The sequence below is a fragment of the Cyprinodon variegatus genome, unplaced genomic scaffold (assembly GCF_000732505.1).
Source record: "Cyprinodon variegatus isolate N-32 unplaced genomic scaffold, C_variegatus-1.0 Scaffold86, whole genome shotgun sequence".
Classification (NCBI taxonomy): Eukaryota; Metazoa; Chordata; class Actinopteri; order Cyprinodontiformes; family Cyprinodontidae; genus Cyprinodon; species Cyprinodon variegatus.
In genome coordinates, this window is record NW_015150539.1 from 247602 (window position 1) to 269181 (window position 21580).

Genomic DNA, 21580 nt, shown 5'->3' on the forward strand with positions numbered 1-21580 from the left:
TATATATATATATATATATATATATATATATATATGGAGCAGTGTCACATGCTTGTCAGGAGGTCTTGGAAGTGGGACCCAAACCAGTTGACAGAAGAACATGCTCAAAAGAGTTTTAAACTAACAAGTCTTTCATTTTTTCAGGTGCACGACATCAACCAAACCACACAAACCACAAGAACAATGGCAGACATATTTCCTATATAGAGGTGGAACTAAATTGGAAGAAACCATGTTTTGAAAGGATGTGCAGCTGCAAAATAACAAGAAAAAAAAGAAAATTTGTTTTATATGAACAGCTAATTAAGAAATACTTTAACCAATAAATACAAAAATCAAATATTTCAATTCAATCCAAACAAATACTCTTAATATAGAAAACACCATACAGGAGATCAACCTCTCCCCTTTAATTCTCCAATGGTGCAGTCCTCCGAACACCTGTTTGGAGAGTGAAACAGACGAGGTGAGTATTATACAATGAGTTTTTGATATTTTAACTTTACAATTCATGCGTTTCTCTTTTACGAAGAGTAAAACAGAAATAAAATATTGTGAAGTGAAATCAATTTACCTTTTTGCAAAAATGAAAACAAGATGTGGCCTACCAAAGCAACCACATCACAAACAAATCCACTGCACCCAAAACAACAAAAATAAACCAATCGACAAAACCAGAATCTGTGTTTAACTGTTATTTTAGCCAATGTACAGGTAACAATGGCTCAATGTTATGAGCGGACAGTGTTAAGGAATGGATAAGAAGGTTTTAACTTAGTCATTTAAAAGATTTGAAAGTGCTAAAATGTAGCTTTTTCATGTATTTTCAATTTAAAAAAATAGATTAAGATAAAGGTGTTTAGATATATTTTCTGTAATGTTATAGGTCTAACAGCAAACTGGTTTGGGTTTCTAATCTCCAGTGATGCAATGCCAGAGGAGAAGAAATTTGTTGTATCTGCTGAGCAATTTCTGTCATTAGAGAGTTAAAAGCTAATGAGGACTTAAATTGAAAGAGCGAATATTTGACCTGTTCTTGCCTCTCAAACAGTTGACAATGTTCTCAGACTTCGCCCTCAAGTATGTTTTTGTCTTGAAAAAGATACTTGTGAACATCTCTGATTAATGGAGCCTAGGCGGAAGTTCAACTGAATAAATTATTACTTACCCGTGCCCGCCTCCATCACAGCCAATCGGTTCTGAACCACGCCTCCACGAAAGCCAATCAACATCCTGCGCTCATCTTAAAAGGTCGCCAAATCCACATCTCAGTCTGCTACCCAAGCCTTGGCAGTGGTTTCACCATGTCGGACCTTGACTCAGATGACCCAATTCACCCACCTCCAGCCCCTTCTCCACCATCGTAGCCAAGCTTCATCAGAGGGCCATTCTTCCCGGACTCTTGCTGCATTCCCTTACTCATCCCAACTGGTCTGGCAGAAGACCGCCATGTTGAGCCTGGTTCTGCCAGAACTTGCTTTCCAACGGGGGGTTTTTCCTCTCCACTATCGCTCCATGCGTGCTCATCATAGACAGGTTCATGCAACCTGTGTTATCCAAGCTGGATTCTCGTCTTACAGGTCCCAGAGTGAAGCTCTAGTACCAGCTCATGCAGTTCACTGGATCTCTTTATACAGCAGTCATGAACTGACCAACTCATCCATCTCTACTCCAACACCAGCCTCAGGCCTGGAGGGAAACATCCCTACTCCTACTCCTGTTCATGCATATCAAAGCAAAATAATTCAACCCTAATGTTTTGCCAAAGTCTGAGCACCAAAGACTTAAGTAAATGTATCAATAAAACTCTTCTAATTGTATTCCTTTTTGTGAGTTTTTCAGATTGAAATGAACACTGACCGGAGAGAGAAAATCCTTTTTAGTACGTTTGATAGATTAACACATCCTGAAAAGATTTATCCTTGTTTCATCTTTTCTTCATTTGTACAGTAATGGCTTAAACTCATTAGGAAACATTCTCACAATGTTGGACTATGAATGGACATTTTCTTGCTTGTTTGATATCAAAGTTTATCTGATCATGTCAGACATATAATTGTGAAAAAACAAGCCTTCAGTCCCGACGGTTATTCTGTTTTTAGCAATATATGTAGACCCTTATTGAGTGTTTTTACCTTGGCCCTATTCTTATTCTAAATTCAGCATTCTGCCTCTCTGCACTCAGCCAATGACTGATGGACCTACTTGTTGATGAATTGGTCAACAGGCACACACACATGCACACAGACTTTTCTTCCATTGTCTGGATGCCAAGCCAATGTGTAAGCCCAGCTCTCACCCTTCTATCACTGTAAATTTAGCAACAGAGGCTTCTCAGCTGCTCCTTTCCAAAATTTGAGCCCTCCTCTTCCATCCACAGTATTCTAACCTCCTCCTTCTCCAGGGTCGGGGATGCACTTCCCCCAGCCTCTCCACCTTTTCCGCACATAAACATTCTCTCACCACACACACTCGCACACAAAAGCACACACTCCATTTTGATCCTAGCCAATAAGGGGCTGATGATCTCAAGTATCACTATAGGACCAGGACTTATTCTTTGAGCGAAGCATTCCGATTCTTACAGACCTTCATCTTCATTGCTGGAGGAGCTGCTCTACCTCTTCGGGGTAAGTTGCTTGCAGCCCAAAACTCACTTATCAATCCTAATAGCACTCTTCTTTTAATTTAGATTCTCATTTTCTGTAAAAAATAAAATAAAATCTTAAACTATTGGTTAAACAATACGAAATATGACAATGCTTTTGGAAGACACGTAGAAATATATCTTTAAAAGAGATAATGAAAGTGGCTTTATCAGAGATAAGACGTGTCTGTTTCTGGCTAAAGAAAAAGTCTCCATTCGCAAAACAAAGAGAAAAATAACATTTCTTGATCATAAAAATAAATAAGGATATGAAAAGTTTAATTTGTCATCAAAATTATCCATACTATTAAAAAAGTCTTTAAAGGGGAACAGAGGTACGGTAGATATATATTGAAACGTGAGTGAATGTAAATCCTGCTGACAATGTTCTGGTCAAGGCTCCCTGGAAGGCAGTTGACAGGAGCGCTATATCTGAGGTCTTTTGTTCTGTTATTCTAAAACCTCAATATGTTATACCATTAAGAAACTAATCAATCTGTAATACATTTCTTGATTTACTTTAATAAAAAAAAATGAATAACAAAAATTATCTAAAGAATAGCAAATCATTTACTATTTGGATATTGATCAATATTCATTTACTTTTTTTTAATAAGGTATCCACTTCACAGTTGTTGGCCAGTGCTTCAGAGTTTAAACTGAATCCCAGTCAGCTGTTTAACTGTTAATAAGATTGACACCTTGAAGGCATAGTGTTTTGTGATGTCCAAGATTTTTGCTATCTCCATTATCTCCTTTCCTCCCTGAGGCAACATCTAGAAGGATTTTAGTGAGTGTCTAAATATGCTCTCCCATTAGGCTTATAAGCTGATGTATCACCTGTTGCCTCAGTTTCAGCACCAAGTTTTGGTTTCAGAAAGACTCAGGACAGACTTAGCAGCCTTTGGGGTCCACATGCTTAAGAAATGAAGTGAGCGCTCACTAAATATACAGCATGTTGAAATGTCGGTATGTACAGAGCGAACGCTGTGCACACAGAGTCGAGAACGCTGTCAGCTGTGAGTCGATCAAAGAGCTTGTTTGTTGGGGGTGGCCTCTGATTGGCTGTTTGGATGCAGAAGATCCTCCTGCTGGACCAAGAAGAGGGATTAGGCAGCTATTTGAACACTGTTCCTCAGCTGATGGGTAGACATGTGATCCAGAGCTAATCCACAGAGTGCTCTGCAGCTGTGCCTACCACGAAACGCGAAGGAGTCATCCAAAGGCACTTTATTTATAACAAATATCACATAGTTTAATACAGAATATATGTATTCTATTATATCTCCCACTTAAATTGTACTATTTTCTGGTTTACTCTTCCTCATTTTCCCCATCACAGATCTTTAATAATATTATAGCAGCAGCCATTCAAAATGGCCCTTCCCATTCAAATGCCTGCAGAATGGCAGCCCACTTCCCTCTATCTCCCAGCAAAATCCCCTTCCAACTTCCAGCCACTGGAGTGACCCCCTCCATCTTCTGGGCGTGCCTTTTTTTTTACTCTGACTACACCATTTCATTGAATTACAGGGTCTGACCAGGAGATGATGCTGCTTTTTAGATTTTAATGTCCACAAATCATGACAAAAATAATATTTGAGTGCCAAGATTGATCTTTGAAAAGGAATTGTAAGGGGACCAGCCAAGGGCCCATCAAGGAAAGTGGGGATATTTTGAATGGCTACTATTATAGGTCATCCCTGGCTTAAAAACATTGCACAATATTAACTGGTCTTATTCCTGGATCATATTCTGGAGTTCCCATTGTCTATCCAACCTCCTCATCCTAGCTGTCACTCCAGCTCTCTTCAAAGCTCCCTAGTCTTCTCACTCACTCATTCTCTGGTATTTAGCAAAAACCCAGTTCTCACTCTTCCACCTGACCATCCCTAGCATCATCTTTCTCTGGGTAGCTTCTCTCATACTTGCAACACAAAGCCATTGAAACGCATAAAACTGAGTCACTTGAAGCAGGCATTTTCTCATTACGATACCTCGTTATTTCCCTCAGGATGCAAATGCACCAGCCAGTCTACCAAGACTGATGTTCTCAGAGATTCTCTGATTATTTTGGTATTTGTCTTACATGATGAGCTCCTAAACGGTTTAAAGAACCTAGACTAACATAGCTTAATGTACATCCACACCTTCTGGAAAAGCACCTCTTTGTAAAATCTGAAAAATGTTAGTTTCATAAAACATCCTCAATCTTTCTTGGTTAGATTTCAAAGGGCTGATAGATGAAGACAGATCTGGAGACAATTGAAGCAGCTCAAGTTTGCACAACACTAGTAAACAGATAAAATGGTTCTTAGGGTTTTGCAGTGTTTTTATAAATACTTTATCAGCGATCTCTGTCTAGTTGCTACACGTGTCATTATCTCAGCTCCACCAGATACACCTTATTTTAGTCTCCTACAAACAGAAAATGCATTTTCTGAACCACTTGATCTCTGCTGGATCCATCCTGCTCTGGATCTGCTGTCTGTAGCCAGTAACCCAATTCTAGTAGACACGTTTGACAGTTGTGGGAAGGGATTATTATTCCAAAGGGCTCTTTCTGATAATAAGCTCCATCTTTTTGTTTTCACATAATTTGTTTTTCATATGTAACTATGAAATAGTTTAGGGAACAGCCCAGATACTTAGAAAGGTTGTTTTTTTAGGCCTGTTAGTTCATCTCTCATGTTCGAAAGGACTGCTCTGCATTAGGTGGCAAATTCTGATTTTCCTTAGGTTTATTCAAACAGATCAGTTGAGTGCATGCACAGAGAATCCAACGAATGTACTCATCAAACCTGGCATAATGTGTAATACATAATTTCCACCATTTAAAGCCTCCACCCACCCTCCTGTGCTGACTATACTCTTCCATCTGTCTGTCTCATCTCACAGGTCATCCCTTACCCTCTGTTATTGAAGGGTTTGGGCATGTGTGTCTTTGTGGCCAGGGATTCACACAATCAGAAGGAGCTTAGGAACAGATCCCCTGAAGGAGATCCTAGATTGTTCTTGTTCCAGGTTACGTTATTGTTTCTCCTTTCCAGGAAACCATTATTAGTTCCTCCTCTATAAAGGAACAATTCAGAATTGGTGAGGTCACCTTGGAATTCCCTTCACAAACTTCCTTATCACCCATTCTGGCCGCTGCTCTATCCACTTCCTTGGATCCGCTGTCTGGACACTTCCACAATCAAACATTATCACTTACCTCCCTCTCCCACGTTAAAAGCTACCCCATCATCACCATCTTTCCCTGGAGAGAAAGAAAACAATCATTTTCACCTGAACTGTGCACCCAACCTGCCATTCTCGCTCTGTAGGAATAACATAATTGCCATAGTCCTGGCAGGATTGTCTACTACTATATTGTTTGCTTATGAAGTCATTCTTCTGGCTTATAAAGTTTATCATAACCGTTACTGAAATCAATCTCATTTTAGCACAATTACCTCTACTAATATTATGAATATCTATCATCTATTTACTTGTATTGCAATGCATAATCTTTGTTTTTAATTTTATCTTTTAATTTATCTTACTTATCTTTTCTTATTTAGAGAAACTGTGGAACAACAATGTTTAAAACATCTGTTTCCATTTTTTAAATTCAACTTGAGATATTTCCGCTGCAACAAAGCATACATTTCTGGATTTATGATGCAATACTGCTCCTGAAAAGGTTTCAGTATAATGTATATTACAGAGGAACTTTCTTATAAAATAACAGTTATGATCTGCCAAAACATTACATATTAGTCAAACTATTGTTTTAATAAAAACCGGCAGTAGAAATATTTATTTTTCCAGGTTGTTAGACTTCACATTAGGTCTACGGTTGCTCTAATTTGAAAGTAGAAAGTGATTAAGCCCTTTAAGTTATTGACAAAGTCACCAAAATCAGTGCATATTTCATCTTAAATGTCTTTATTACTTTATGCTGGTAGAGATATGACAGTAGACAGTATGGTAACTTTTCTTTGCCTTTCTCCTCAGGTTTGAAATCTGCTGTCATCATGTCTGACACTGAAGAAGTGTAAGTAAATCTCACTACAGTTAGTGATACAATATGCAATACATTTTAAAATGAATTGGATTAATATTTTGCATTTCTTATCTTTGCAGGTACGACGGTAAGTGTGACAACTACTTGGTTAACCTTACAGATTATCTTGCTGTGTAGATACAGAGTAGACATGTTATGATGTTTTTGATAACCACCGAGTGTAGTTTGACTAATATTTGCTATTTTTAAACCTTTACATAGTTTAAAAATGTAGATAAAGGTGGGAAAGCTGCTGACATTATTTGCTCTTTTTTCAATAGATTTTTTGTTTATCTTTTTTTTTCTTACATTGGCCATAAGAGCCCTGATGATTAGCACATTCGTTGAGCTAGAATAAGCCTAAGTTCTAATGTGTGTTCATTTAATTTTGCTTTTTTTGTTCCCACATATGTTTTAATTTGAATTTTGCAAAACTGAAGAGGAGGAAGGTAAAGATGGACGAATCAACTTTACATCCATTACTATTTTTCTCATTCACACTAATAAGTCAACTATCTTTCACCCTTAACTTGAAGTATTTGACATTGACACATATTATTTTAACCAACGGTTACCTATTGCTTCTAAAGAATTATAAAGACAGCTAATGATAAATATGTGGTGTTTAAGGAATAAAATTGTAAAGCTGTCATCTTCTTATTTCAAGATTTCTTAGTGGATTTGAATGGACTGCTTCCTTACCCGCCACACTGTTACTCATTGCCAGAGTTGTGCTTCATTTAATAGATTTGGTCAACTGTTAATTAGCTATTTTGGCTGTCAACCAAACACTTACAAGTTAATGGTGACTTTTGTCTTCTGAGTGATGATTTGACTCACATGGTTAAGAAAAAAAACAAAAAAAAACAGCTCCTTAAACCTTTTTTCTTAACATGTGAAAATTCCACATTGCCGTTTCTTATTGTCAGTATTGCTGTCATTGGTCTGATTCATACAATGGTCATATTTGAATTGGTGAATGTGGGAAAACTAAGTTGCAGGAATACCTAAATTAATGACTTAAAAGATATAAACTGCTGTCGACATTGTTCACAGGATAATAGCTTGACAAAAAAGCCTTTAGCAAAAGACATTGGGGATTAAAGACTTAGGAATTGCTAACAATGTTAGCCTAATGTCTCTCTACATGAGGTTGTTAAAAAATTATCTGTATGTAACGGAAGCTGTTCTCCCTTCCCCTAAAGTGTCTTGAGGAACATAAAAAAAAGTACATAATTGCTTATTGGAAGCTAAAGTCCTGTAAGTATGCCACAAGAGCAACTTAGGATGTTAACCAATGCTGCAAGAAGAAGGACCAGTAAGGAAAACTCATACTTCATAGAACTAAAGTGTAGAATTCCCAAGAAACTTTCATGGTTTTTACTATCTTAACACACTTCATATTTCTCAGACAATGCAGAGGAAAAGAGTTATTCTTAGAATTTTTGAGTTTAAACAAAAAGTATACTTTGTATGAATTGTATTGTCCATCCATCCATCTATTATCTGACACGCTTGTCCCAATTGGGGTTGCAAGGGGTGCTGGTGCCTATCTCCAGCTGTCAATGGGAGAGGCGGGGTACACCCTGGACAGGTTGCCAGTCCATCGCAGGGCAACACAGAGAGAAACGCACACACTCACACCTAAGGAGAATTTAGAGAAGCCAATGAAGCTAGCAGTCATGTTTTTGGACTGTGGGAGGAAGCCGGAGTACCCGAAGAGAACCCACACATGCTCAGGGAGAACATGCAAACTCCATGCAGAAAGACCCCAGGCCAGGAATCAAACCCAGAACCTTCTTGCTGCAAGGCAGCAGTGCTACCCACGGCGCCACTGAGCAGCCCTGAATTGTATTGTATTAAAAAAAAAACTATTAACATTTGTTATTTGAATCCAAATCCTTGTAATATCTTTTGATATTTATGATGCTTAAATGTTGAGAAGCACCTTAATAATAAATGGAAATTAATTGTGCAACACATAAAAACTCATTATGTTTTTTATGCTTACTCATTCTTTGCAGCCTCAGTTTTGAGGGGTTTTTTTTAAATTGCATTTATTAATCTTCCTCTTTTTCAAACCAAGACCCCAGAAAAGTTAGAGAATAATTATATACTTTAGCCCCGATAATCTGTTCCTGCAGTAGTCACACACATTAACAGTTCAATATGACTTTTCTGTATGAAAGACCACAGAGTTTCTGCCTCCATCATCTGTTTTTCTCTCCATTCTCCAGCAGTATCCTTCGCTCACCCATCCATCTTTTCTGTGAATTTCAGTTTCACCTTTGGTCTCTAATGGCTCTGTCATGTCTATTGTCTTTAATAATTGCCTTCTCCGGCACCTCTATTGTGCAATTTGGTGCATGTTGCGTGCCTTTAGCCCAGGAGGAGGTAGAAGTAGAAGTAGCCCCTGAGGCGGAGGCCCAGGTAGAGGCAGAGCCAGAAGTAGAGCCTGAACCAGAACCAGAACCAGAACCAGAGCCAGAGCCTCAGGAGGTGGTGCAGCAAGTGGTTCGTGAGGAGGAAGGTACGTGGCACGGGCAGTGCGTTTATTATATTGCTGCAGGACATCCGGCACTCTGCCTAACAGGGTAGTCCTGTTTGTCAACAGGTGCTTAAAATCATCGAATTTAAATCAATATTTATTTCAAAGTAAGTTTATATCAGAAATGTTTAAGGCAGTAACTCTTGTTTTTTATTTTCTATGTGGCAAGTTTTTTCTTTTTGTTGCCCTAAAGTAAAATGCTGAGATCATAGTATTTTGATGAAACTCCTGCAAAATTGTTGTAGTATGGAATGACTGCTCTTGGCAACGATGATTTTTGACAACTTCAAGTGGTCATTTTGAGAGAAGGATGCACTGTATTAATGAAGTCTGCAAAACAGCACTTAGTTGATATATCTTTACAGTGAATCTCAAGATTTGGGAACTAGATCGTTTTGCAGTTCATTAATCTAACTAACTAGCTAAACACACAGTAGCTTTTAGTGTGTGTTTAGCTTCCTCTTTGTGACTGCCTCCCTTAAATTAAAATAGGTTGGCAGCATCATTAAAGAATTCATAAAATTTTAGGCATTTGGACTGATGAAAATGAAAAAAAATTACAAAAACATTTGGGACAAAGCAATATTTTCCACAACATATAAATAAAATGCCCTACATTGCTTAAATTGAGTTAAAACGTTGCTTAATCTGAATTAAAACATTGCTTCAATTGAGTTAAATATCACATTATTTTCCAAGACTAGGCCTTCTACTTTTTGTCAAATCTCCTAGAGCATGTTGGGGCAAGCATTTCATTATAAAACACCCACAGCTGTCACATCATCTTCATCCCTGTTGAAGCACTGTCCACAGTCAAACAGTCAAAAATTGTTTTGTCCTGTTTCCAGCATTATTGTTCACTGTCATTTGTGTTTTAAATATAAGCTGTGCATATATGTTAAAAAGGGAGAACAAGGAAGGTGGTTGCCTTTACATGAATTAGTTGCCTTGCATCATCCTTGGCCTTCTATACATTTGAATGACTCATTTCGTTTTTAATGACCATCATCATTATTTGCATTTTGGAAAACTCATGTGACCCAGTTAAAGGCCACAGCAGAAAGGATGATAGGTATTTTCTTGTCATGTAAAGTCAATTCTTCACCTCCCTTAAGTCCATGTTTAGCTTTTATTTATTAGTTTATTTTCCATGTGCAAGTAAAAATTAAAATTTGCTATTTGCAAAAAAAAAAAAAAAAATCATTTACATTGGGGTATTATGATGTTTAAGAACTGTCTCACTATTTAAGTTGATCAAATTCAAGTAAATTTCCCATTAAGATGTGTTTCAAGTTCCTTGTAACCAAAGGGATCATGGCAGAAGTCCCAGGCTTAATGTCTATGCTTGCTTGACTAATGCTTTATCTCGTTAGCAGAAACAATTTCAAACTTCTTTATCCAACCACTCAAACAATGTTGGAGGATAAATCTGCAATCTTTCTGAAGATCAAGCTTCATTTAGTACCCATCATGGAGAACATTTTTTTTATCAAGATGACAACTTTTGAAATATGTGATTTGGTTAAATTTACTGTTAGAAATTAGTTAATTTAGTTTAATTTACTGTTAAAAATAAGCGTATGAATCATAAATGATAATAATAGAAAATGAGTCATATTGAAATCAACAGTCAGAATTGATCCACCTATCCAAATCATAACTTTGGATTTTTTAATCACCTGTATTGGTACAGATGTAAAATCCAGCATCTTGTTATGCTGCTTAATTGTACAAACATTTGGAAAAGGGTCCGTTGCTCAAAAACTTAAATACCACAATAGAATACCACTTGTGCAATAAGTCTAATTTTAAAATATGGGATAGGGATATTTTTATAAGTGGAAGTGCAACTAATCCTGAGAGGGTAGGCCAAATAAAATCAAGAGAAGAGTCAGTAGGTGCTGTTTCTGATTTCTACAGACGCAATACTTACTGACTTCCAAACTATAAAGGGGTTTAGATTACTCAACTACCTTATGTAGATGGCCTCATGTGATGGATTCCCATTACCAGGCTGCTGCATTTAATAATAATAATAATAATAATTTAACCTTATTGATTTCACATTGGAGAAATTAAACTAATCTCCTTAGGGAACAGTGGGCTGCCATTTTTTGGGGAGCAGTGAGTGGTTAAGGGTGTTGTTCAGTGAAACAGAGTGGCAGTCTGTGGGCGTGAGGCTCGAAGTCAGAACCTCTTGATTCCAAGCGCAATGTACCAAACCATTAGGACGCCACTCCCCAATTTAAGTCTCATATCACTATATGAAATGTAACAGGTCTGATGCAGTAGTGTAAAAAAAAATGTACCACCATTTACCACGTGACTCCATTCACTCCAATGGGCAAAAGTCATGTTTTAGCCTTTGACAGAAGAACGAGACTTGTTTATGCTTAGGCGGACCAAAACCATTTGGAAGAGTTTGTGTAAGAACTTAATAAGAAAAAGATCTGTTTGCTGTTAGGAAATTGAGTTTCTCAAGAACTAATTTGTAATTTGCAAGATACTTAATGTTTTAAATTACTCGTTTCCATTTATTGAACTGCACCTTTCTATGCAATGCTGTGTTTTTAAGAGCTGGGACCATGTTGGATAAGAACCATACTGTAAGTGGTCCTCAGACCAAGGTAAACATATTTTCTTATTAGAAATTTTACAAAAAATACATTTTGCTTAGGTTTTACAAGGAAGTATGACAAAATGCTAAAGATGTTTGCATATAAAACCTTGTTCAGATTATTTAAAAAATTAAAACAAAGGGGTGACTGGTTTAGTTAGAAGAATAGTCATTGAGCAGTCAGAAAGTTGTGCATTTGTTTTACGTATCCTCCCCATAACCTGTGAAGATGCCCATAATCAGTGCGTTTAACAAAATATCATTCCAATCAGGAAAAAAACAAGATGCAAATCAAGCTATCACACTGAAAGGTATTTTTGTAGCAGTACCCTTTAACTGTTAAGCAGACATAAGTATTGGGCCCCTCAAATAAAAAAGCTTGGTAGTAGTTATACAAAGAGCTTCCTGCTGTGTAAAAACAGGACTGATGCATGCCCTGTCAAGGGACTTCTGACATGACTCCTTGAAGCACACCCCAATCAAGTAAATGTGCTTTAAAAGCTATGTGCTTTTTGGATGGTACATGTACAGGCTGCTCAGTTGGATCACTAATGATCTCTGTTCTGCTCTTGCTTTGGACGCTTGCTGCATGCAGAGGCCTATGAAGAGGAAGGTATGTGGATCTGCATTCTTCTCTGTTCTTCTGATTCGACCTTTTATGCTTCCCAGTTGAATAAGGGATGCCTTACACCTTATTTAATCAGTTGGCAACAGTCCACGGTTGAAGAGATCAAGGTGATATAAAGGAAAAAGTCGAAGGATTCATAAATGGCGAGTCGGAGTTATGGGCCCCACTGCTCATCTCTGCTTCTTCTCTTTTTTGCATGAATGTCCTGCCAGGGGAAGATGGAGATCAAGATGGTAGTTTGTATTTCATGCTGAGTCATTGTTGCTTGGCTTGCGATTCCCACCCCTCTTTTGTCCGTTTCTTTTAATGTTGTCGTAGTTTAGGGGTCACCTAAAATGAAACAAAGTCTAATCACACACCTCCCAATCCTGGTTCTGAAAACTATTAACAGTAATTACAAATCCAGTCCTTCCTGTTGTGTAAAGTGTGATTTGATGTACTGTATGCTTGGAAACCTTAACTTTTAAATAGTTAAATGTGATGATTTATATGACAGCATACTGATCTTGATTAGCATTTTAAATATTTCTGATGAAATTGGTTTGATTTACATACTAATTCAAATTAAATTAACAGAGATAAACAGAAAAGTCGGTATAACTTTACTCTGGTATACAGTGTTGTTAAAGGTATCTACACTCTTACATATTTGTTCTTTGTCCCTTCATGTTTTACATCCTCAAACAGATTTTTGATAGCAGAGAAAACAAGGCTAAATCATTTTACAATGAAAATAACTTTTATTAAGCTAAAAATCTTTCTAAACAAACTTGTGTGAAAAGATGATTATCCCTTGCATAAATAAAGGATTTTTCAATAACTGGCAATGACTATTTTACAATACACTGGAGGAGTTTTCCCACTCTTCTTTGCAAAGTTATTTTGATTTCAGCCCCAGGTTTTAGAGCATGAACAGTCTTAAAAAGATTTGAGTCAGGATTTAAATAACATAACTCAGGACATTCTCTCTCATGACATAGTGAACAAAAATTAGTGAACAAGTTTGCACAGACCATCACACTACCACATCATTGTCTTAATGTATATAAATTGTCTATTTCTTGTTAATTTAATGCCTGATTCCCAAACATAATGAACACAGAAAAGGAGGTCAGCAGATATTATCTTTAGATATTATTCTGGATTGTTTTCTGACCCGCTGGATTATATGTTGAGGCACTTTTAATTGGCTAGTCACTCCAGGAATGGCTGCGTTTAAGAACATTGCCTTACTATTGCTTCTTCTAACTCTTTTAACTGGTAAGTTTTTAAAGCTTTTACTCTGATTTGCTCTGGTTTATATCAGAGAAGATACAGTTTATTCCTTTTTAAAATGCTTCAACCTAGCATGTGTCATCAGACAGTTCTTTACTGATCGTAAAGGTCCAGCACAGGTCTGCTCTGATTTGTTACCTGAAATTTATCATAGCTTTCTAAATAAATGTAGTTAATCATGGTTAAATCAATGTTTTTGTTGTTTGTTGTTTTTCTAAAAAGAACTGGGCTAATTTAAAAAAAAAAACTTGATAAATGAAATCTTCATTGGATATTTGTCTGGTATTAAAATATGTCAAACAGTCTGGTGCAAAAGCAAAAGCAGGAGAAATCTGTAAGAGGGTGAATACTATCTATCAGCACTGTATGGTTATTGAAAGAGAATGCACAGTAATACTGCTGCAGTAAGGTAAATATATATCTACATTTTTTATGATATATATATATAAGTGCAGTAAATAAAAAAAAAACAATAATATAAAGATATTAATCAGCTAATCTTCATAGTGTTGATTTGTTTAACTTAGTTTAGAAACTGTAAACAGTTATCCTGGTTTAGAAAAATAACATATAAAGAACCTTGCATATAAATTTATTTTTCTTACATAGTTTTTGAAACAGACATAGATTTGTCCTGTAGGCTTTGTAGTCTTGCACTAAATGTAAACAAGTAATAAAATGTGAATTATCTTAACTGAAGTTTGTCCTTATCTCTTTGACCTCAGCCAGTATTGCTGTGTGTTTACATAACTTCAAACAGATGCTTAATTTAATTAAATAGGTCACTGTTGTTGGAAAGTATAGCTAAAATTAAAACTCACTCTCACATTACGACCGGAGGTGTAACCTGCATCCCTGAGTCATCTACCTATTCTATTCTAATTTCTCACTCTTCTTTCTTTTTATTTCTTTTTTTATTTTATTTTTTCTGATTAGAAGAGAAGCCAAAGTTCAAGTGAGTATGTGTGGTCCTACTACTACTACGTTAATCTTCTGTGTTATTTTTTATTCTTTATTTATAATATTTAATTTCTTATTGTGTCTTTCAACAGACCATCTGCCCCAAAGATCCCTGATGGCGAGAAAGTGGACTTTGACGTGCGTACTCACAATTTCCATTATTTAAAAAAACTATTTACATAAAAACACTATTATAAAATATTTCCCAAGTGATCACACTTGGGAAATACCATGCATTTGACCTAATCGCTGCAAAACAGGGCTACAATTAAAATAAATATCTTCTTTTAAATAATATTTAATAAACAAATCAGTGGGTGAAAAAAATCTGGGTTTTAGGAAAATCGTTACACCATGGAATAAATCTTTATATAAAATATCAAGAAGAAAAAAACATAATTTAACTGATATATCAAAGTCTAATTTAAATAATGAAAATCCTTCCTTGTGATACCATCTAAAGTTTCAGTCCTGCTCTGGGCAATACGTCTGCAAATTTTTTGTCATGATGTGATCAATCAAAAGACGGCTACATGCAGCTTTTCAATGCATCCCAAACATCCTGGAGAAATAAAATAAATAAGTTGAGCTAATATTTAGTCTTATCTAGAAATATGGTTTAAGATTTGGAACTGTTCTTCCAATAGCTCTACAGTTAGCATAGCAATAATACCTAAAATTATAAAAGCAAGTTAGGATATTGATAGTAGCTATAGAATAAGTACCTATAAAGATATATGTTTAGATTCTGCTCTATAAAATACAAGAACACAATTGTTAAAAAGAAATACAAAAAAAAAGAAAAGTTACGATCTCAGGGATATAATAGTACTCTTAAATTATAGTAAGAATTAATTGTTATGTTTTATTGCATGGATTCGAATGTAAATGTTGTGTATAATTCTACAATAAAAAAGAGATAATTATAATATTTTGAAGCACTTATTCATCATTATTGATTGTTGTTGTTGTTGTTTTTTGCATAATCTCTATTGATTAAAATAACAAAAAAATAGCTAATGAAACATTTAAGCAAAATAGGACAAATTAATCAACTTAAGAACTGCTTACAGTAAATTTACATATTTTATTTTTTACTTTCCTTTGTACTGCTATTAGTTTTTTTATTCATAATATTGATTGAAATATGTGTTTTCTTGCTCTGTCCATCATTTTTATATAATTAGGCTTTTTAAGGTCCTAAACCTTTAATATCTGTATCATTATTAATACAAACAAAGAAATAACATTTGAAAAAAGTTTATTTGCTCATCATTGTATATAAAGTTTTCATACAGAATAAAAGGATAATAATTTTTATTTTAAATACCAGTGAATTCTAATTCTAGATTTCTGGACCAGAGTTTTCTAAAGTATTTATTCAAAAGTTACGGGCTATGACTTTAAGATTACAGAAATGGTTTGCTGTGAGTGATCTCTTGTATTTGTTTTCTATATTTTTGGTTGCCTTTTTATCTATTTATTATTGACAACAACCTGCCTTATGTTCAGCTGCAGGTCCTTCCTGACAAATCTTTTGCGTTCTTCACAGGACATTCAGAAGAAACGTCAGAACAAGGATCTGGTTGAGCTTCAGTCACTGATCGATGCTCACTTTGAGTGCAGGAAGAAAGAGGAGGAGGAACTCATTGCTCTCAAAGAAAGAATTGTGAGATTTCTATAAGAATAAAACAAGTTGTGCAGTTATGCTGTTCACTTGGAGTGAAACTGTTGCATTTGACCCATTACTGCTAGAGGTCATAGTGTTGCTGGTATGTTTGTTGGTTTATCTTATCAGGAAAAGCGACGTGCAGAGCGAGCTGAACAGCAAAGGATTCGGGCTGAGAAGGATAAAGAGCGACAGGCGCGGCGTGAGGTACAAAAAACTATTAATGTGAAATTTGAGCATTTTACTTAAGGAAGGAAAAAGGAAGTTCTCATTGGAAGGAATCCATCTAATCAGGTTCAGTTCTGGCCTCTTCTGGCCTAGAGATGTTTGCACATATTTAATAAATCTATTAACAGCCGAGGTGGGTAGAAGGTTTTTGTTGGAAATATTACTTAATTTATACTTCTTGCTTCTTTTATTAACCATTTACCAGCTTGAGAGGATGAGAAAAGAGGAGGCCGATGCTCAGAGGAAGGCTGACGATGGTGCCAAAAAGAAGATAGCGCTCACCAATATGGGATCAGGCTTCAGCAGCCACCTGCAGAGGGTATTTAATTATTTCATTTGGTCTTTATCACTGATACAGATTTTTGTTCAATCCCATCAAGCCGATTCTAATACTCTTCTTTCTTTTCAAGATTGATGCAAAGAGAGGCAAGAAACAGACTGAGAGGGAAAAGAAGAAGAAGGTTTTAGCAGAGAGAATCAAACCACTGAGCATTGACAGCCTCACAGACGACCAGCTGAGGTAAAATGATCCAACCTTTAACATTTGCTGCCGTGTTGTTTTATTTCTTTTTAAACAAGCACAATTTCGAATTCATTTTTAGCAGATAAATCTGAGTGTGCTAATTACTTCTCAGGATAAATAAGCAGTTGTGTTAAAAATATAAGCCATTAATCTGGATAATCATCATTATTCATAGAAAAAGTATTTTGTTATGGTAAACAAGATACTAGCCTATGAAGCTGAGTAACATTTTAGTAAGATTGTTAAAAAATATAAAAATAAATAATAACAAAAATAATAATAACAAAATGTTTAAAAACATAGAATATAAAAATGGATGTGATTTATTAGTTAAAGAGACATCAAACAGACATTTAAACTAAATAATTCAACATGATTATTATCATGGATTCAACATTTAGCAAAACTGATAATACTGTAAGTGTAAGCAGTGCAGAGCTAAGTGTAGCTAAGATAAAGCCTAATTCTTTACTATAGAAACCCAAGTCAAAATAGCGAGGGGAGCTAAACGTCACTGCACTGATAAAAGAAATTGCTGATCGATCCCAAACACAGAAAATAATCCACGACACCGTGTATTTGTGTCTTTTAGGGAAAAGGCCAATGAGCTGTACGACTGGCTGACCAACCTGGAGGCAATCAAATACGACCACTGTGAGATGCTCAAGAGACAAAGATATGAGGTGAGTGATGAAAAAACACCAACTATTTCTGCTTAAAAAAAATAAAAATAGCAAGTCAAAGTTAAGATTTGAAAATTAAGGAAATCTCAAAGTAGTTATGAGGTAAATTTTTTGCAGTAGTTATATTGTGCTGCAGTGGAGGTACAAATATGGCATATATGCCTATTTTACAATTCTCCACCTTGGTAACTAGGATTAGAATAGATTTAATCTCAAAACAACAATAAATTTGTAAATTGAGGAATAGAAATATAGGAAGTATGTTTCACAATATTTTTTTTCTACTTTCAAAGGCTATGATTTTAACTTAAGCAGGGTGAAAGGTTTCTTTATCTGCTTAACTAGAAGTTGTTTCTTTCAGGTCATCTCTCTCAGAAACCGCATCGATGAGCTGCAGAAACAGTAAGTAACAAAGACAAAGACTAAAAGACAAACCAGGAGCAGTATAACATATAATTCACACGACATACATTTACACTAAACACTGGGTTCCTGTACAGTTTGAAATAAACCTGACCCAGACTTTATTCCCTGTCCCTTAACTTGTCGGATCCATCCGTCCATCCATCAGTCCATCAATCAATGCATCCATCATCCATCCATCCGTCCATCTATCTATCTATCTATCTATCTATCTATCTATCTATCTATCTATCTATCCATTGATCCTTCCATCCATCCGTCATCCATCCATCCATCCAACCACCCATCCATCTATCCAGCCATCTATCCAGCCATCATCCATCCATCCATCCATCCGTCCATCCATCCATCCATCCATCCGTCTGTCCGTCCATCCATCCATCCATCCATCCATCCATGAATGGTTTACATCTCATCACTTATCAGCAGAGGGCGCTGCTCCTCTAAGGATAATTGGTTCAACCACATCTCTCTACCGTTTTGTATTCTAGTCCCCACCATTCTATTTAGTTTTGAATTTTTTGTTGCTCTTTGCGTCCTGCAGCAGCAAGAAGGGAGCCGCCTCGCGCCGCAGGAAGTGAGCATCGATCCTCCAAAGGACAGCAGCTCAGACTCTGGGGCGACAGCTTCAACTGGATGTCTTAGTTCCTGCTTAAATGCAGTGGTTTCAGCATAAGAATAGCTTCAATAAATAAAGTGTTTTAAAAGAATAATGTCAATATTTTTGTTTAAGAAATACTATTCTCTTTGTTCACCTTAACTGATGTGGTTCGTGAGAATTGAAAAGTCACTTTAATAAAGGCATGAAAGACATAATAATATAAATAAGAGAAACATGTTTTCTATTATTTATGCTTCTCATTTCTTTTTCTAAATACATTCATTTTTTTACATTTTGGGACAACTGTACAATTTTAGAACAACACAGAGCCACAGAGAAGACACCCATGCATGCATACTATTGCTTCAACAATTGTAAAGCTCAGAAATAATAATTATAAATAAAATAAAACTTTCGGTCTTTAAATATTTATTACATTTAAGTCTTCTTTACAAAAGCTTTAGGTGATCCTGCCATGGTCACTCTTAAACATTATGGTCAAAGCTGGTGTTGTCCGTATTAAGCCTAGCCTCACTACGTCATACAGAGATTTTATTTAAGTTAAAAAAAAAGCTTAAACACCACACAGCTGGCTTATAAAAACACTGCAGCCATACAACAAGCAAACACTGTAAATAATGTTTCATAAGTTGGTTGGAAATGAATGGGCACAATGAATTATAATGTTGCTCTAGAAAGAGCTGGAAATTATAGATATATTCTTCAGTTTTTCGTTTAAGTCTAAGAACTTTTTAAAAATCAAAAATAATGAAGAAAACAGGAATACAGTCAAATGTGGTGGAAGCCATGGTTGTGAAAACAAGTCACAGTATAAATATGTAGCTATTTATCAAGGTTTCATCAGCTTTTAGATTTTATACATACATTGACACCAATACTTTTATGGTGTTTTTTACTGCAGCGTGAATATTTAGGTGTATTAATGGTCCTCAGTTCTAATCAGCAGAAATCTTGTGAAAAAAAACTTTACCAAGACTCCTGGATTATTAAAAACAGACAGCAGAATTTCTTTGTAAGCTAAAAAAAAAAAGTCCAGGCAGACCCATTGCATCCACAAGAAAAGGAGTCTATTTAAGTAGCTTAATTCAGAAATCAGGAATAATTTAGTGTTCTCCTCCTAAAAAATGGAGGCAATCTTTCTGTCCATGCCGAAAAGGATGTTCTGTTGACTCCATCAGGATGAGATTGGCTCATAGATGCTGCTGGGATCAGCAGATGAAGAAGAGACGCCACAGCTGCTGTGAGGGGATTCAGTGCCTTGGGGGACAACGCTGTCTCCAACGGGGGCCGCTGCTTGATCTGTGCTAATGCGTTCCACGATGCTAGACAAGCAGTCCAAACTGGAAATGAGCGATGTTTTGCTGTTCTTGCAACCTTCAGACAAAAATTTAAAAACCCATAGTTAAAATCAAGGAATTAGTTTAAAATTAATTAAATTAAAATATACATTGATGTATCTGATCCTAAGGCAAGCATTTGTTTTAAAACTGACTTTTCAACCTCTAATATTGAGTAATTTCACATGTTCACCTGTCGTTCTTTTCATTTAGATTTTTTCTCCTAATGTAATGGTATTTAAATATTTAGATTTGAATCCTGTTACGAAACTATGAAGTGTAGCTAATGTAACAATAAAAGGCTAATTGATCTAGAGTGATCTGTAAACAAAAGTTGTTGACGTGGCTGTAATCCCTCATAAGCAAGCATGGGGGACAGTGGAGAGGAACTATTCCTTCATGCAGGTGTTGGTAGCAAAAACTAAAATGTATGCTTTTTTAATTATTTCTCAGTTTATATACTTGTAACCTAGCAGCAGTAACGTTTTGGCTAAGAATAAATGCCTTCCACTTATCTAGTCTCTGGCTCTTTAAGTAAGTGGACTTCAAAGCTTTCAGTCATTCACACAACAATTATGGCAAACTGCTGTGGCCCCTATATCCACCATCAGTAGACAACAACTGAGACTGAAGGAGCTGGGGTTCAAACCAGCAACCCTCCAATATGGTGAAGAACCACTGCATCCTACGCTACCGTCAACATGAGCTGGAGATCCAGGAAACAATGACAGAAAGCTGATTAAAAAAAAATTGCTATGCACTCAGTGGCAAATCAGTCATTTTAACTATATAACTTATGCTGTAAAATATCAACATGCAGAATTTAATCTACCTTCTAACTATCAATCTGTTGTCTTCTTATTTGCGACCTGGTAGTGGGGATTAAAGGGGAACCAAGACTCTGGGGATCCCAAGCTCTCAGAAGGTAAATATAAACATTACAACAAACTCTGGGTTAGCTGCAGAGCCTTCTCCAAGTTACACGTAATGCATCTCCCACCCAAACTCCTCGGTTTGTAGAGAATAAACCTCACACCTAGAGAATCAAACCTCTGTTTTTCTCTGCAGACAATGTCCTCTGACTTATAGCAGCACTTATCCGAATTAAGTTTAATTAAGTTTAAAACACTGGAGCAGAGTGAAAGTCTTTATTTTGAGGACAACTTCATTTGCAAAAAAGGGGAAGATGAAAACACAGGTTTCCCAAAACAGACTCCTTTCTCTCCAAAATTCTGCCTCAGGATCTTATCTATGGACACCATCACAAGGATTGGGAACGTAAGACAACCATGTTTGAGTTCAACCTGGACTGTTACAGTAACTGGCTCAACTTTGGGCTAAGTATCTTGAATCGCCTCATTCTTTGGTTTAT

General features: G+C 36.1%; 2 protein-coding genes across 7 annotated transcripts in view; one reads left to right on the top strand and one right to left on the bottom strand.

The window, feature by feature from the left end:
• Positions 1 to 2426: 2426 nt before the first annotated feature.
• LOC107083873 (troponin T, fast skeletal muscle isoforms-like) lies at positions 2427 to 19105 on the top strand. Of its 6 annotated transcripts, XM_015373383.1 has the most exons (16): positions 2427 to 2630; positions 6647 to 6686; positions 6776 to 6783; positions 7136 to 7144; positions 9079 to 9225; positions 12456 to 12473; positions 12701 to 12721; positions 14700 to 14718; positions 14816 to 14861; positions 16276 to 16392; positions 16522 to 16599; positions 16826 to 16939; positions 17031 to 17140; positions 17736 to 17826; positions 18188 to 18228; positions 18794 to 19105. In XM_015373383.1, exons 2-16 carry the CDS (start codon positions 6667 to 6669, stop codon positions 18828 to 18830), a joined length of 876 nt encoding a protein of 291 aa, XP_015228869.1. In that variant the 5' UTR covers positions 2427 to 2630; positions 6647 to 6666; the 3' UTR covers positions 18831 to 19105. The 6 variants fall into 6 exon arrangements, with proteins under 6 accessions (XP_015228869.1, XP_015228872.1, XP_015228873.1 ...); XM_015373386.1 differs by lacking the exon at positions 12701 to 12721; XM_015373384.1 differs by lacking the exon at positions 7136 to 7144 and having other exon boundaries at positions 2450 to 2630.
• Positions 19106 to 19223: 118 nt separating this feature from the next.
• The window catches only part of LOC107083874 (myoblast determination protein 1 homolog), a 3869-nt gene continuing 1512 nt past the window's right edge, over positions 19224 to 21580 (bottom strand). Inside the window, exons 2-3 of the mRNA XM_015373390.1 lie at positions 20903 to 20914; positions 19224 to 20245 (exon numbers count right to left, since the gene is read on the bottom strand). Of these exons, the coding sequence (XP_015228876.1) occupies positions 20046 to 20245; positions 20903 to 20914 (212 nt within the window). The 3' untranslated portion in view covers positions 19224 to 20045. The remainder of the gene's footprint in view (positions 20246 to 20902; positions 20915 to 21580) is intronic.